At 41.3% G+C, this 14,119-nt stretch overlaps 2 protein-coding genes across 3 annotated transcripts; one reads left to right on the top strand and one right to left on the bottom strand.

Annotated features, from left to right (window-relative positions):
* Positions 1-424: 424 nt before the first annotated feature.
* Positions 425-5,491, top strand: nudt22 (nudix (nucleoside diphosphate linked moiety X)-type motif 22). 2 transcript variants are annotated; one of them, XM_072395556.1, is made up of 7 exons: positions 425-480; positions 2,420-2,564; positions 2,679-3,291; positions 3,364-3,489; positions 4,232-4,329; positions 5,083-5,176; positions 5,368-5,491. In XM_072395556.1, exons 2-7 carry the CDS (start codon positions 2,479-2,481, stop codon positions 5,482-5,484), a joined length of 1,134 nt encoding a protein of 377 aa, XP_072251657.1. In that variant the 5' UTR covers positions 425-480; positions 2,420-2,478; the 3' UTR covers positions 5,485-5,491. The 2 variants fall into 2 exon arrangements, with proteins under 2 accessions (XP_072251657.1, XP_072251656.1); XM_072395555.1 differs by lacking the exon at positions 425-480 and having other exon boundaries at positions 2,413-2,564.
* LOC140317973 (heterogeneous nuclear ribonucleoprotein U-like protein 2) lies at positions 4,967-13,747 on the bottom strand. Its single transcript, XM_072395554.1, has 11 exons — positions 13,082-13,747; positions 9,524-9,600; positions 9,165-9,407; positions 8,958-9,070; positions 8,615-8,881; positions 8,290-8,412; positions 8,097-8,198; positions 7,713-7,881; positions 6,830-7,057; positions 6,700-6,752; positions 4,967-5,843 (listed from the first exon to the last, which is right to left on the bottom strand). Exons 1-11 carry the CDS (start codon positions 13,585-13,587, stop codon positions 5,772-5,774), a joined length of 1,953 nt encoding a protein of 650 aa, XP_072251655.1. The 5' UTR covers positions 13,588-13,747; the 3' UTR covers positions 4,967-5,771.
* Between the last annotated feature and the right edge of the window lie 372 nt (positions 13,748-14,119).

Below are 14,119 nucleotides of genomic sequence, written 5' to 3'. Positions count from 1 at the left end.
TTAAATTGAAAATAGAGCGACCATTTTCTGTTTATAACTGCTTATAGTTCACCTGAACGACCACAAGTTATTTTAAAAAAGAGGAATAAAAAATAACTTAATTTAAAAGTTATTTATTTGGATTAACTGTAACCGCAAAATTATACTTATTCTCCACAGTAGTAAATGTATTTATCTGACCGGAAGCGACCAAAAGTATCTGCTTTCGGTTGATGTGAATACTGTCATTGTCTTCAAAATTCTGTACGGGATTTTTACCTAAAAATATCATATTTTCTGACTCAAACAATGAGCATTTTGTAAAATTATATGCAATTTCCAGTCTATTATTGTTACTAAACAGTGAGGCGTGACATCAGATGCAGTTCCGTCTCTTGCTCACTGGGGGGCGATAACGAGTTCATTTCAGCACCAGACTGCAGAAAATAAGGACGAAGAAAGATTCCTGCACTGTTATACAGGTATTTCCACTTCGAAAAGGTAAGAAAAGCAAACATTGACATGCTTTAGACTTTTAATTTAAACATATTGTTGTTAGGGCTGTAAAACAAAATGATAGTTATATGACTTTATCGAGGCATTGCATGCGTTATTCTTCCCTTAGAGCTTCTCAGGTTCATTTAAAGTTGTTGATCGAAAAAGCTATCAAGTATTTTTTCAACGATACAATAAAAAAATAGTAACATGTATGCAAGTACAAGTTAATGTAAAGTTACTATCAGCACCATGCTGAAAACGTCCTGTTTAAGGTGCTCTTCCTCATTTGAGTTTTGTTTGATCTCGGCTCTGTTCGCAGGATTCACAAATCTTATCTCAAGTTACTCTTTCTCAGTATTTTTGAATTTTTAAAATATGCATTTTTATAATAAACAATAAACCCTGTTTTCACGTTAGGCTGACGAGCAAAAGGAAGTTGTGCTTACGTTGTGGTAACGTCACAAATTGTGACAGCCTATTTATTTTTTTATTTTTTTATTTCCTGGAGTGCACAGCAACAGCTGTTTCTTACTTGGTGGTAATTTTCTTTCAATAATGTCAAATAAATCAAGTTACAGATATTTTTTAAGGGGTTTAACAATCTGTACAGCACACTGCTCCCTCTGTCATATCAGTGTTAAACGTTTTTAACTTGGAAAACTTAGGAAAGCTTAGAGGGCATTCCTCATCCGGGATGTGCAGACATTAAAGCTTAGAGAACATGAGTGATCAGTTGTAACACGCACACATATATGACAGATTAAAGGGAAAAGTGGTGTTTTTTGGTTGTTGGGTCTCCTAAAAACACTTTGCACTGTACTGCACAGAGGTGGACTGCTCCATAGATGTTCAGTTAGGTTGAGATATGGTGACTGCGATGGTCGCATCTTGTGATTCACATCACTTTTGTCATTGTTAAACCATTCAGAGACCTGTTGTGCCTTTTGGGCGGGGGCCTTGTCATCCTGTAAGAAACCAATTTAGTCATGGTTTTAGGGCTGTCGTGATTTGAAATTTGAGTGGATTATTCTGTGTCATATCGATATTTGCATTTCATGATTTGTCTATCCCCCTTTTTATGCAAATTAGTGGAAGTTAACATGGAGTCTGTTTGGCTTTAAGACGAGCATGCAGTGAGATGGCTTCATAAAAAAGCTGTCAGTTCTAAAATGATGGAAACATTGTGTAAATAAAACATTTCTGGTAGTTTTACTCAGCTGTTTTTAAACAGATTGATGAAGACGATTATGCAGCCATGATCACAGCTATCTTGAAAATTGATGTCTACACATTAAACTGTTTAATGTGACAGTCCGATTCAGAATACAGATGTTTAATTAAATGATGATGGTTATCTCTTTAGACAACTCTGTCTTGATTTATATGTAAAGGGACAAGTGAACACAAACCATGCCAACAGAAAGTATACGACAGTCACCAGACCCATCAAAGGTCCAAGGTTCAGGACATTTTACTGTCTTGTGTGTCTTTAAATAAAACAAATATGGATCTGGGGGGATCTGTTTATACGTACATGATACTCACAACGCACAATCCACCATCATCACCAAAACAGAAACTAAATCATACAGAGTTTCACTGAAATGTTAGTTATCATTTTATGATGGGATTAAACTCTGGCTCATGTCCTAAAACCGAACCTTTTGGTAGTCCTCTTTAAGATGACACGTTGAGCTTGTATTAATGTCAAATGTTCATTCAGCCAAGGTATTAATAAAGCTATTAACAGCTGTTGTTTCTGACTTTGTCTCTGTTGGTAAATGGTGAGGTGATGGACACGTGAAAGGAAATACTTTTACTGACCTCTACAAAATGATTCACATTTGATTTTCTTCACTTTCAACCTCTTATAGCTCATTAATTGATTTAACTGTCTACCAAAAAAACATTTTAATTGCATGTGGTGTTTACTTCTTAAAAGGGCAACTTAGGATCAAGTGACAAAGTGAGGCCTCTAAAGAGTATCCACAGAGCGACATAATGGACCCTGAGGTGTCTTTGCTGCTGCACTGCGCACACTGGAGGGGGCTGCTGGAGCCTCACGTACAAGTGGAGCTTTCTAAAAGGTACCCAGGTTTTCTGTGGTGTCTTTAGGCGGTTCTTCATATTGTAACATAGCTTTAACAGTGAACAAAATGCGATTGTTCTGACCTCAGAATTGTCATTTTGCTCCCTCTCAGGTTTAACAGACAGACGGATCCAGCTCTAGAGCATCAAATAGATGAGGATTGGACTGAGCGGCTGTCCAAGGAGCCTTGGCTTTTCAACGGGGCCAAATTCAGGCTGCATTCCTTCTGCCTAGCCTCTCCAAAACATCCACCCTGCACCCATTACTCCCACGTTCCCTCCTTGGAGTGTGCAGAGGACCAGGGCAGGCGAAGCCTGGAAGATGTTGCAGCTCAGAAAGGTTCGGACACCAGCAATGGGTGTAAAGAGTGTGTCACAGAGCATAAAGCCAGTATAATGCCACACGCTTCGTCCACTTGTGACTGCAGAGAATTTAAGGGCATTGCAGCTGAGCGTCACTCACAGGCTGGGAAGCTCCTTACTCTGAGACTGGGCCTCACGTGCTACAAGGACTACCTTGGTACAAACTGGTCGTGTCGTGTGGCAGAGCTCCGTCGGCGTGGAGAGGCGGAGTTCGGCGATGCTCTGGCGCTGCTTGCTCAGCCTCTGGGTGTGGGCGCTGTGCTGTGCACAGTTGACGGGCAGGTGGTGTTTATTAGGAGGAGCCAGAAGGTGGCGGAGGCTCGGGGGCTCCTGGACATTCCCGGCGGCCACCCAGAGCCCAAGGTGATGTGAACAGAGTTAAGAGTGTCGAAAAGCGTTTCGGCGTATTAATCGTATCTTCGCTGCTCTCAACAGGCTGTGTGTGAGAAACTGGGTCAGTCAGGGAATGAAGAGCAGATCAGTGTGGTCATGATGCAGCGGAGGCCGGACGCCGTCGTCTCAGAGCTGTTCTCCTCTGTGTGCGCCGAGATCAGGGATGAGGTGGGTTTCTTCATCCATCGATTCTCTGTTACTGCTTTTTACTGATAACATCGGATTTTAATTATATGTATGCACTATACAGTGCATATAATGACAATAAAGGCTATTCTATTCTATTCTATTTACTTTTAACTGAATTTACAGTTTTATATTATATATCTGGCCTCATAAATGTCTCGAATATAAATGAAAAGACTTTTACAAAAGATACACCTTCACTCATAGCTTCAACGACAAGCCTCCAAATTTAATGGCAGTTGACAGTTAATTCTAACAGCTCCCCTTTGAGCAGTTTAAAGTCATCCCGCTTTGTTTGTTTTTGTCCTTCAGTCATAGACTGAAGCCTGAACTTCACATGAGCTCAAAAGGCTCAATACAAGATTAATAAAGAACAACCGATACGACCAAAACTAACAAAAATCACTCATTTCAAAGGCAGTGAACTTTGGCACATTACATTACAAACATCTTCTTATTTCAGGTTGCAGGAAAGTGTGTTATAGTTATTTATTATTTCCCTGGGAAACTGATACTGAGAATTTTAAGAGGCAAAGTGACACGTTTTTCCACACAGTTTTTATTGATCATCTACGGGTAGGTATTGATAACAGATTCTGATGAGAATCAGTCCTCATTTTGAATTAAATAACATGCAAAACAACATTTATGCAACCTATTTTTTCTTGATCTTTTTACCCATAAACAATAGCTTTTATATAAACTAGAGGCATCTTGTCACCAGGTGAACGTTCCCCTGACCTCGCTCGGAGCGCCAGTCCTGATGGGTGTCGCCCTGAATCACACCAGCGCCGGAAGACCGAGTGCCGAGTTCTTCGTCAGGTATACATTTGCTCAGTTTTAATCCCAGAAACTAACTGCATTGAGCATATTTCCATGACTTTTAAAAGGCATCACTTCTATGTATGCACTTACTTACACCAGCATGCTCCAAAGTTGAATCTGTGAAGTGATTTAATCTGTTAGCTACCTGTATGATGATGATTTCTCAAAGCAGCAGACAACAATCAACAGTGTCGCGGCTTTAACCCGATCCCACTCCTGTGCATGTATACTGAGACAAGGGCAGTGGTCCAGTTAACTGGCCTCATCGAGCTGTACCAGTTGCTCGATTCAAAGGTGCACGATTCATTTCCTGAATGCTGCTCGAAAGACAAGGCAGTAATAACACCTGAAAGCCTTTTGTGTCCCCATCAACCTATGATACCTGTGTGAGAGTTTGCGTTCAGCTGTATTTATTTGAGATTAAGTTGGAGTGGTCAGCATGTTTGTTTGAGGGTCTAAAACTAGGAAAAGGACCACAATAACAGGTTTGAGTAAAGCAAATGAAAACTACAGTAACAGTAACTACTTTTGATATAACATGACATCGTAATAAAATAGGTATTTGAACTCTTTATATGGATAGTTGTCAAAGTACTGAAAATCATACATTATGAATGACTCAACATGATATTATTTATCCAATGAGCAGATGTTTATTCTCTGATCTAGAAAAATGACTGAACCAGAGAGTCAGTTAGCCCCAAGTCGTTCTATAAAGACAAAGTAACTGTTGCTTATGTGCATCCTCAGTTGCTCACTGACTTCTGATGAAGTTAGAAAGTTGTACTGGAAAGGAGGAGCAGAAGCCAACGAGTCCACAGACGTCGTGTTCCTCAGCAGAACGGTCAGTGGAGTGTCCCTGTGTTCTCATGTGTGCATGGCTACAGTGCAATGAGCATATTTGTTTGGCATTAAGAGGAAAGTCAAATATATAAAACCATGTTTAGATGCACAACTTGTGTTTCGGACCTAATAATTCATAGAGACAACCGAACCATCTAAAAGCATCAAATGTCGTGGATTGTTCTAATGCAGGAGGTCTTTCAGCTGAGCAGAAGCTGCCCCCTGTGGTCGGAGCTGTGTCCTTCAGCCAAAGGAGCTGTGCTGCTTTATCAGATGGTGAAACCAGATGGAGAGCTGACGGTCAGCTGACCCACACAACAAGGACTCATAAGTGTAAAACCGATTTATTCACCTCAACACTGGTGTTAAAACTGCAAAACACTGAACAGGTTTCATCCTTTGTACACCGTCCGATAACAACAAATTTTAAAATATTAAAATGATTAAAAAATGGCAAATGATCATCGTCTACTGGTCGAAGCAGGTTCATGTATGGTGTAGATGTAGTTAGGGTTCAGTCTCATAGATGAGTGACTTCAGTAATGTTGTAGTCTGGACGGAGCAGCAGCTTGTCGTTCTTCTTGCTCCAGGCTTCTTCACCAGTAACTCTCTGACCCGCTGTAGTTTCTGTTGTTGTAGCAGCTCTGGTTCTTATAACACACATTCCACTGACATGTAAATGACACAAAAAGACAATGTGATTTATTTTCTTAAATCAGAGGGCTGAGACTGTCACTTAAACACTCATGTAATAAGATTAAAGAACATTGAGCCATGGGCCAACACACATGTGTCTAATCAACACACAAGCTTTAAAGGAGGTTGTGCACAACTATTACCAAATCAGACTGACGTTTTCATGATATCCTGGTTATTCAGACAGGAAAATGTGCTGTAGAGCCTCATTCACAGCCAATGAAACACTAAAGTCATTAAATGGAAGGATCACAAAGAGTCTTATTTGCATAAACAACTGAGAGGAAAAAGATTTAGAAAAACCGGTGGAAAAAACACGCAAAGTGTGTTTTATCATTCACTGTATGTTATGTATTATTATAGGTAAGAGATTTTTGTCTCATTGCCTTCTTTCCACATATTTAACATTTGTTTACATCTGAAATAAGTTGATCACATAAAGGCCCATTTTAACTTTATTAAATTTAAACTTTATATTCACCCATCGATCTCAAAAAGTGTCAGAAAATAAAGACTCAGTAAATATAAAGTTAGAAAATTTCTTTAGAATTCAGAGGGGTAAACATAAAATCACCATATTAGGCTGATTATTCCATATCCTACACTTTCAGAGATAAATACAGAATAAGATTTATGCTTAGAAATGTAATGATACAAGTGAGTTTAAGCCATTAACTATGGATCTGCACAGTTTTGACAGAAGTTATTAAGAAATAAATATAGAAATGTTGACTCGAATGGAAACATGCAGCACAGTGAACATAGAAAAATATTTAGAAGAAAAACAAGTTGCACAGAGGTTTGTTTTGCATGTTGTGCAGCACTCACATATCTTGGTTGCTGGCTCCACGTCTGCATGTTGAGTCTTGTATCGTTCCACCCTACGAAGATAAAAACCACATCAACAAACACTTTAAAATAATCTCCCAAAATGCTGTTCATCATTTCTGAAGCTGACCGTGAAGCCCAGTCCACTGGATTGGATGTGAGGGTGGAGGCCCGTGAGGGTGGGGTCTTTTCTTGTACAGTCGGGGTTTCTTCTTCTCTGGTTTGAGGACGGGAGGAAGCAGTCTGCGAGCTGCGTCTTTGTACTCCTCCAGGAGTGCTTTTGCCTGTTCCTGTGGCAGCTCCACATACTCTAACTCCTCCAGCAGGTCGGACTGTGTCTCTGGAAGACTGCAGCTGACTGCAGAGAAGAAACAGAATCCAAGTTACGGATGCTTGTTTACTGCAACATTAGCAAGCTCATATAAGCGCTTCCATTCACTCAAAGCCTGGTTCAGGATGCCTACATGGCTGCCCAGAACGCCACACTATTCATTCATTCTTCCCTGCTTAGCCAGGTCCATGAGGGCAACAGCCTAAGCAGCCCAGGCATCTCTATCCCAAACAAACTCTCTCCAGGTGGTTTTGAGGAGTTCTTAGCAGGGATTTGTGGTTGTCAGCTTAAGACGAATATTCAATATTTAAGTGACTTGGAAAGGCTTTTTGTGGAAACAAAATTCAATCGTTTTTTGAGACTTTTTAAGACTTGTAAGAACCCTGGCAAATACAAGAGGAGCTTCAGAGTATCATGCTAACACACGCATACTAAACCAGTGTGTTACACACACTCATCAGACATAACACTGAAACCACTGACAGGTAAAGTAAACACGTTCTGCAGGAACGTCACAATGTTCCCCGAACGCCTCTTTCTTCACTGTGCTGCAAGTTGTTAAATGACTTCCACAGAGACACGATGAATGATGGTTTTAACAAATGCTATAAAAAAATAGTCACTGACGGATCGTCTAATCATTCAGTTTGGTTGTGTTCTGCGAAATGTGAACTAGTAAAACCTTGGAGTTTGAGCAGGGCGGTCTCAGGGATGTGCTCCCCGTCGTTCATCTGGTGCTGCGACAGTCGTCTTTTCCACTCGCCTGCTGAGGGGAAGACCACCACCACCCGCCTTCTGAAGCCGGCAAACAGCTGCAGTTTGTGACGGCGTGCAGAGAAGAGGACGTTGCCCTGGGAACAGAGAGTAACGGTAAAAAAAAGTTGAACTTTTACAGTACAAGCCTGTAAATTGGTAAATTTACCTCATAAAGAGGTAAATTGTCTAATAAATGATTGAATGGTAACACAGTGATGATTTCTATAATCATTAATTAATAGCTAATTAATAATAATAAACCTACTAAATAAAGACCATCTCAGAGGTGTTTTTAGTGCAGAGTGGTTACCTGATCAAGGATGTAGTTTCCAGGAGTCACAGCAGCAATCCTGATTAAATCCGTCAGACACTGAGAGGCCTGCTGCAGCTGGCTGTCCTTCTGACCACCAGCCTGTACACACACATTTCAGATCAGCTGGTCAGAGGTGGATCAGCTTTGAACGTGAACGTGTAACATGAGAGAACCTGAAGCTTTGACTGACAATCATGCACGCGAGCAGCTCCTCTGTTCCCAGCAGTCTGTACTGCTTCTCTGGGTGCAGCTTCATGTGAGTGCGGGCCCAGAGGGTCTTCCCAGAACCAGGAAGACCCACCATCATCACCACCTGGAAGAAGAAGATGAAGATGAAGAAGATGATCAGCGAGTCCACAGACTGAATTATTTCAATTATAAGGCAAGTTGACATGAAATTTCCAGTAGAAAATCATGGTTCAGAGAGTATGGGATGCTAATGACTTTGGTAATCCCTTTAATGTTGTCATAGCACCACCATGAGGTCAGCCTTTATGGCCCTGACTGAATCTCACCTCCCACTGTGCTCTGGAGGTAAGAGCTGATGAGGAGCACACTCTCTGCCCAGCAGGGAGAGCTGCCAGTGGTGTAAACCCAGGAGGACTGAAGTACCACGGAGGAGTATTAGGGTCCAGAATCAATCGGACTGAACAGCTCTTACAGAGGACATGAGGGAACAAGGCACGACCCAGCAGCACAGAGGACCTCAGGGAAAAGGCCACACCCACAAAGCGACCGTTCTTATGGAAAGAGAGGTCAACAGCACCATCTGTAGAGAAAGACTGCAAACATGGAACATGATAGAAATGAGAGACAACTCACACTCAACAAGAAAAAGAAAGAAAAAGTGAAACTCACAGCGTAACAGCCGATGATATCCCCCTCAGAGAAAGGTTCCCCAAACACATCTTCAGTTCCACCTGAGACTTTTTTACCGCACCCATCGTAAGCAAAAGAGAGTTCATCCTCACCTGTTATGTGACCAAACAGGATTCCATTGAAGGGCTTTCAACAAGAACTAAACCATTTCCAGATAATGATATAATAATAAAACCTAATCCTCACCCAGCAGCAGAGAGGTGTCGGCCACTGACCAGCCGACTCTCAAACCATACGGCTCTCTGACCTCTTGGCCTTCTGGCTGTTTAGTCAACAGCTTCCTCTCCAGTCTGACCTCAAAGCCCACCCTGCCCTCCTGCACCCCATGAGTGAGCCTGCAGCCCGACCACAGCAGAGGAAACCGATCCCAGAACCGCGGCTGCCCGCAGGATCCATCAGGACCCACCTCAAAGTGGAGGTGACAACCATCTGTTGAAACCCCAAGCAAAGGTGGAGACTTAAACTATCTCTGCTTCAATAGGGATTTGAAAAGATATAACTGATTAAAACAGATTTTCCAGACAAAAATTAAACTCCAGACTTACATGGATCTAATCTGACTTCATCTTCGCCATGCTCCTCTGCCTCCTGACTCTCCGGTGAAGGATGTGGAGATTTGGCTCTGGATGTGAAATAAGACTCTTTCAGAAAACCTCACTCGATAAAGATCCACTACAGTTGGTGTTTTCAACTCTTTTACACTGCCATCTCCTCTTTTCTGCCATTGGCTGTGGCTAACAGTGTGCAGCTTGAAGCCCTCTTTTTGCATCAGGAAAACTAAGTGAGTCTTCCTCAGGCCTAAAAATGGTCACAGTTCATTAATAAAGTCCAGTGAGAAGCTGCAGGGTGAGTAGATGTTTCATCACACATCCAGGTGTGGGAACAGCTTAGCTACTGGTAAGTAACAGAAAAAGAGCATGCTCATTGAGGAAAATAATAATAATAATCCCCTGCCAGTACAGAGGTCAGAGTTGTATTAAGATCAATAAATTATTAATTTCATGTTATAAGTGCTTCTTCCTGCTTCCTTCTGCTGCTTTCTGCTTGATTTGCTTTTAAATCCTTCTACTTCTTTCAACTAGTCTTGGATATAATTTTATTCTTTTACTGGTATTCTTTTTCTTTTAAGTGTATATTTGTAAACGGTATTAGCCCTCCTGTTTGCAAAGAGAATCGGACGAGTGAGGAATGTATTGACTCTATTATACCTCCTGTGCAGGTTGAGGAGCCTTCATGTGCCAAAGGACTAACTCAGATTTTTCTACGCGGGATAACTGCTGATGTGGAGCCTCACACTGCAGACCTGGCTAACACTCTTCCCTGGATGTGTCCAAATGACTCTGGAATATCTGGTGAAGCTCCCAAGCAGGACGGTCGGACTGACATCTCCTACTGGAACAGTGTTGGTGCCAAACCAAAGTCGTCAACCCCAGCCAGGACCTGGTCTCATGTTGTCCGTCGCAGAGTTAAACCCAGCATGAAACCTAAACCTCCAGCACTCACGCCACCACCTGAAGTACCATTGCAGAATAGATACGATCCATTGATTCCAAATACAATGTGCAATGATAAATGTGCTGATAATTACTCGGAATGTTCAAACAACCAGCTTCTCAGTTAAGAAGAGGTACATTAATGAGAAAACAAGTGCTCAGTTTAGGGAGGCCATAGCTATGTTACCAACAATGAGCGCACAGTCGGCTGACGGACTGCTGGATCATTTCAACTTGAAAACTTTGAATGTAACGGAAGCTGTTGCACCGATAAGAATCAAGAGCAGCTTGAGCAAACAGAAAACACTATGGAGAAACACCACAATGGTCAAAAAACGGAAAAGAGAATGCAGGAAAGCTGAACGTAAGTGGAGTAAAACAAAGCTTCAGATTCACTATGAGCTGTACAAACAAAGCCTGCGTAGTTATAACAATGAGCTGTGCAAGGCCAGACAGCTGCATTTATCTGAACTGATTAAAAAGAATGTCAACAATTCTCCAACTCTGATTGCTATAAAACTCACAAATCCTCCTAAACAGTCAAACCCAAACATCCTCTCCACTGAGAAATGCAAAAAACTTTTTTTTGCCAAAAAATCAAAACAACTAGACAAAACATTTACGCCACACTGACCAACAAGAAAACTAATGTGTGTCTTAAACCTAGAACTAACTCTGACGCTATGTCACAATTCAATATTGTTGATTTAAAAATCCTGGAGTAAACAGTTCAGCATCTGAAGTCAACAACTTGTACTCTGGACATAATACCATCCGACTTTTTAAAAACAGTTTTTAGCTCAGTAGAAAGTGATCTCCTACAAATAGTTAACATCTCACTGGCATCAGGCATTTTCCCCAAGGCACTAAAGACAGCTGCCATTAAGCCACTCCTAAAGAACAGAACTCTAGACGCCTCTGTGATGAACAACTACAGACCTGTCTCTAACCTCTCTTTTATATCCAAGATTATTGAGAAAGTTGTATTTAACCAGCTCAACGACTTTCTGAATGAAAGTGGAAGTCTCAATAACTTTAAGTCAGGTTTCCGACGTCATCACAGCACCGAAACAGCTCTGGTCAAAGTGTTAAACGACATTAGGTTGAATACTGATTCCGGTTATGTGTCAGTCCTGGTTCTGTTGGATCTCAGCACTGCGTTTGATACTGTAGATCACAGAATCCTGTTGCACAGACTGGAAAACTGGGTTGGACTTTCTGGAGCGGTCCTTAACTGGTTCAGGTCCTATTTAGAAGTTATTTTGTTACAATTGGCAGCTATAAATCTGAGCGAGTGGCCATGACTTGTGGAGTCCTCCAGGGGTCAATTCTTGGACCTCTTCTGTTTTACTTGTATATGCTCCCTTTTGGTCAGATATTGCAGAACTTTAACATCAATTATCACAGTTATGCAAATGATACACAACTTTATGTGTCTCTGTCACCAGACGACTGCAGTCCAGCAGATGTACTGTGTCAGTGTCTGGAGGAAATAAACTCCTGGATGAGAGAGAATTTTCTACAATTAAATTAAGGCAAAACTGAGATTATTCTGTTTGGTAGCAAAGAGAAGAAGGTCAGCATTGGTAAATACCTTGAGACTCTGGCCCTTACAATCATTGACCAAGTTCGTAACCTTGGAGTGTTGATAGACTCAGATCTGACTTTCAGCAGCCACATCAAAGCTGTCACCAAGGCAGCTTTTTATCAACTCAGAAACATTAACAGAATTAAAGGTTTTCTCTCCCAAAAAGACCAGGAGAAACTCATCCATGCATTCATCTCCAGTAGACTCGATTACTGTAATGGTCTTTTAACCGGACTTCCCAAAAAGAGCATTAAACATCTGCAGCTCATCCAGAACGCTGCTGCTCGAGTTTTAACCAGGACTACTGAACACATCACACCAGTTTTAAAATCTTTACTCTGGCTTCCAGTCAGTCACAGAATATATTTTAAAGCCTACTGATGGTTTACAAATCCCAGAACGGTTTAGGCCCAAAATACATCTGTGATATGTTCAGAGAATATAAACCCAGCAGAGCTCTTAGATCCAAGGACTCAGGTCAGCTGGTCCAGTCCAGAGTCCAGACTAAACATGGAGAAGCAGCATTTAGCTGCTATGCTGCTAACAAGTGGAACAAACTGCCAGTGGAGATTAAACTGTCACCAAATGTAGACATTTTTAAATCCAGGTTAAAAACATTTATTTTCTCATGTGTCTATGGATGAAATCTGCACAGCATCTTTTAACTTATCGAGACTGTTGCTTGTTTTTGTTTTTCATTTTAATTCATTTTAAATATTTTATTTCTTTCTATTTATATTATTTTACATATTTTACTGCTTTTTCTACTCCTTGCTGCAATGCTTTTATTTGATGTAAAGCACTTTGAAATGTTTTATACATGAAATGTGCTATTCAAATAAATTTGACTTTATGATAGAATAATTATTACATGTACATTTTAACGTGTATCTCTCCTTTACTGCCATCTTTACTGATGAGTAATAACCACACCTGGGGCAGCACAGACTCCTGAGGCTGCTTGTAGGGTTCTTTTTGTGGATTTTTAAACAAAAACAATTGTAACCTTTAAACCAATCTACCTTTTGTATCTTATCTCCTCTTTGAACTCGTAAAAAGCTCTTCCTCTGCTCACGTCCTCTGGTGGATGTGCATATATATCCTCTCCAGGAGCCTCTGCATGTCTAGATTCTTCTCCCCCAGCTTGGCAGACATCCTCACCCCCGGAGACACACTCAGGACCTGGCTGTGGTGCTGGTGGACTGGGATCAGACTCTGTCTGAGTGGTAGCGTCAGTGCACTCTCTGCTGCGGTCTACTTCGGATCGCGCAGTGACACCAGCTTCTGTCGGGGGTGATGAAGACAGTGCGGGGATGCCCGCTGTCTCTGTCGGTTCTGACTTTTGGGATGAGCTGTAGTTTTGTATTTTCACCTCTTCTTCATCGATTTTCCTTCTCTGTCCTGGCAGTGTTGCCGACCACAGTCTGTCCACCAGCTCAGCCTTCAGTCCTCTGCTGTCCAACCCCAGCTCTGTAAGTCTGAACCGCAGCTCGGCCACTTTTAACTTTTTAATGTCCGTTAGCTTCATGCTTACCACGTCAGTATGAAAATGGTTGTCGTCTTATAGTAAATGTGACTTTTTAACTTGGAAAAAGTAAAGCAGTATGAACTTAAAACACCACGACTGCACTCAAAACATTTAATATGGTCCCCTGATTTCTGATTGGCTCCTTATTTCTTCTTCATCCTGCTGATAGATTAAATAAATGTCCTCCTCTTTACCGCCACGTGTCGTCAAGAAATGGTACTGCACCGTGTTTACAAGCGTCAGGCACCTTTTAACCTTAACCATCAACATATTTAATAACTGCTCAATGAAGACTTAATAAAGAGTCGGCGCAGTGTTGTCACTAATATCGTGAATCAAATATAGTTAAATACAGAAAGCTGTAACATGAGCTCCATTCTGTAGACTTTATTTGTTCATATTTTTGGCGACGTGTCTTCATGAGTTTACTACTAGTTCAAAATGCCTTTATTAATGAAGATATCTGTAAAACTTGATTATTCTCAGACAAGTTTGAATGCCAAGCCTTGTCCCAGCTGTCTGTCTGTAAGTA

The sequence above is a fragment of the Leuresthes tenuis genome, unplaced genomic scaffold (assembly GCF_036924035.1).
Source record: "Leuresthes tenuis unplaced genomic scaffold, fLeuTen1.0.hap1 SCAF_11, whole genome shotgun sequence".
Classification (NCBI taxonomy): Eukaryota; Metazoa; Chordata; class Actinopteri; order Atheriniformes; family Atherinopsidae; genus Leuresthes; species Leuresthes tenuis.
Note: the sequence above shows the minus strand (reverse complement) of the source record. Positions and strands in the feature narration are given on the sequence as shown.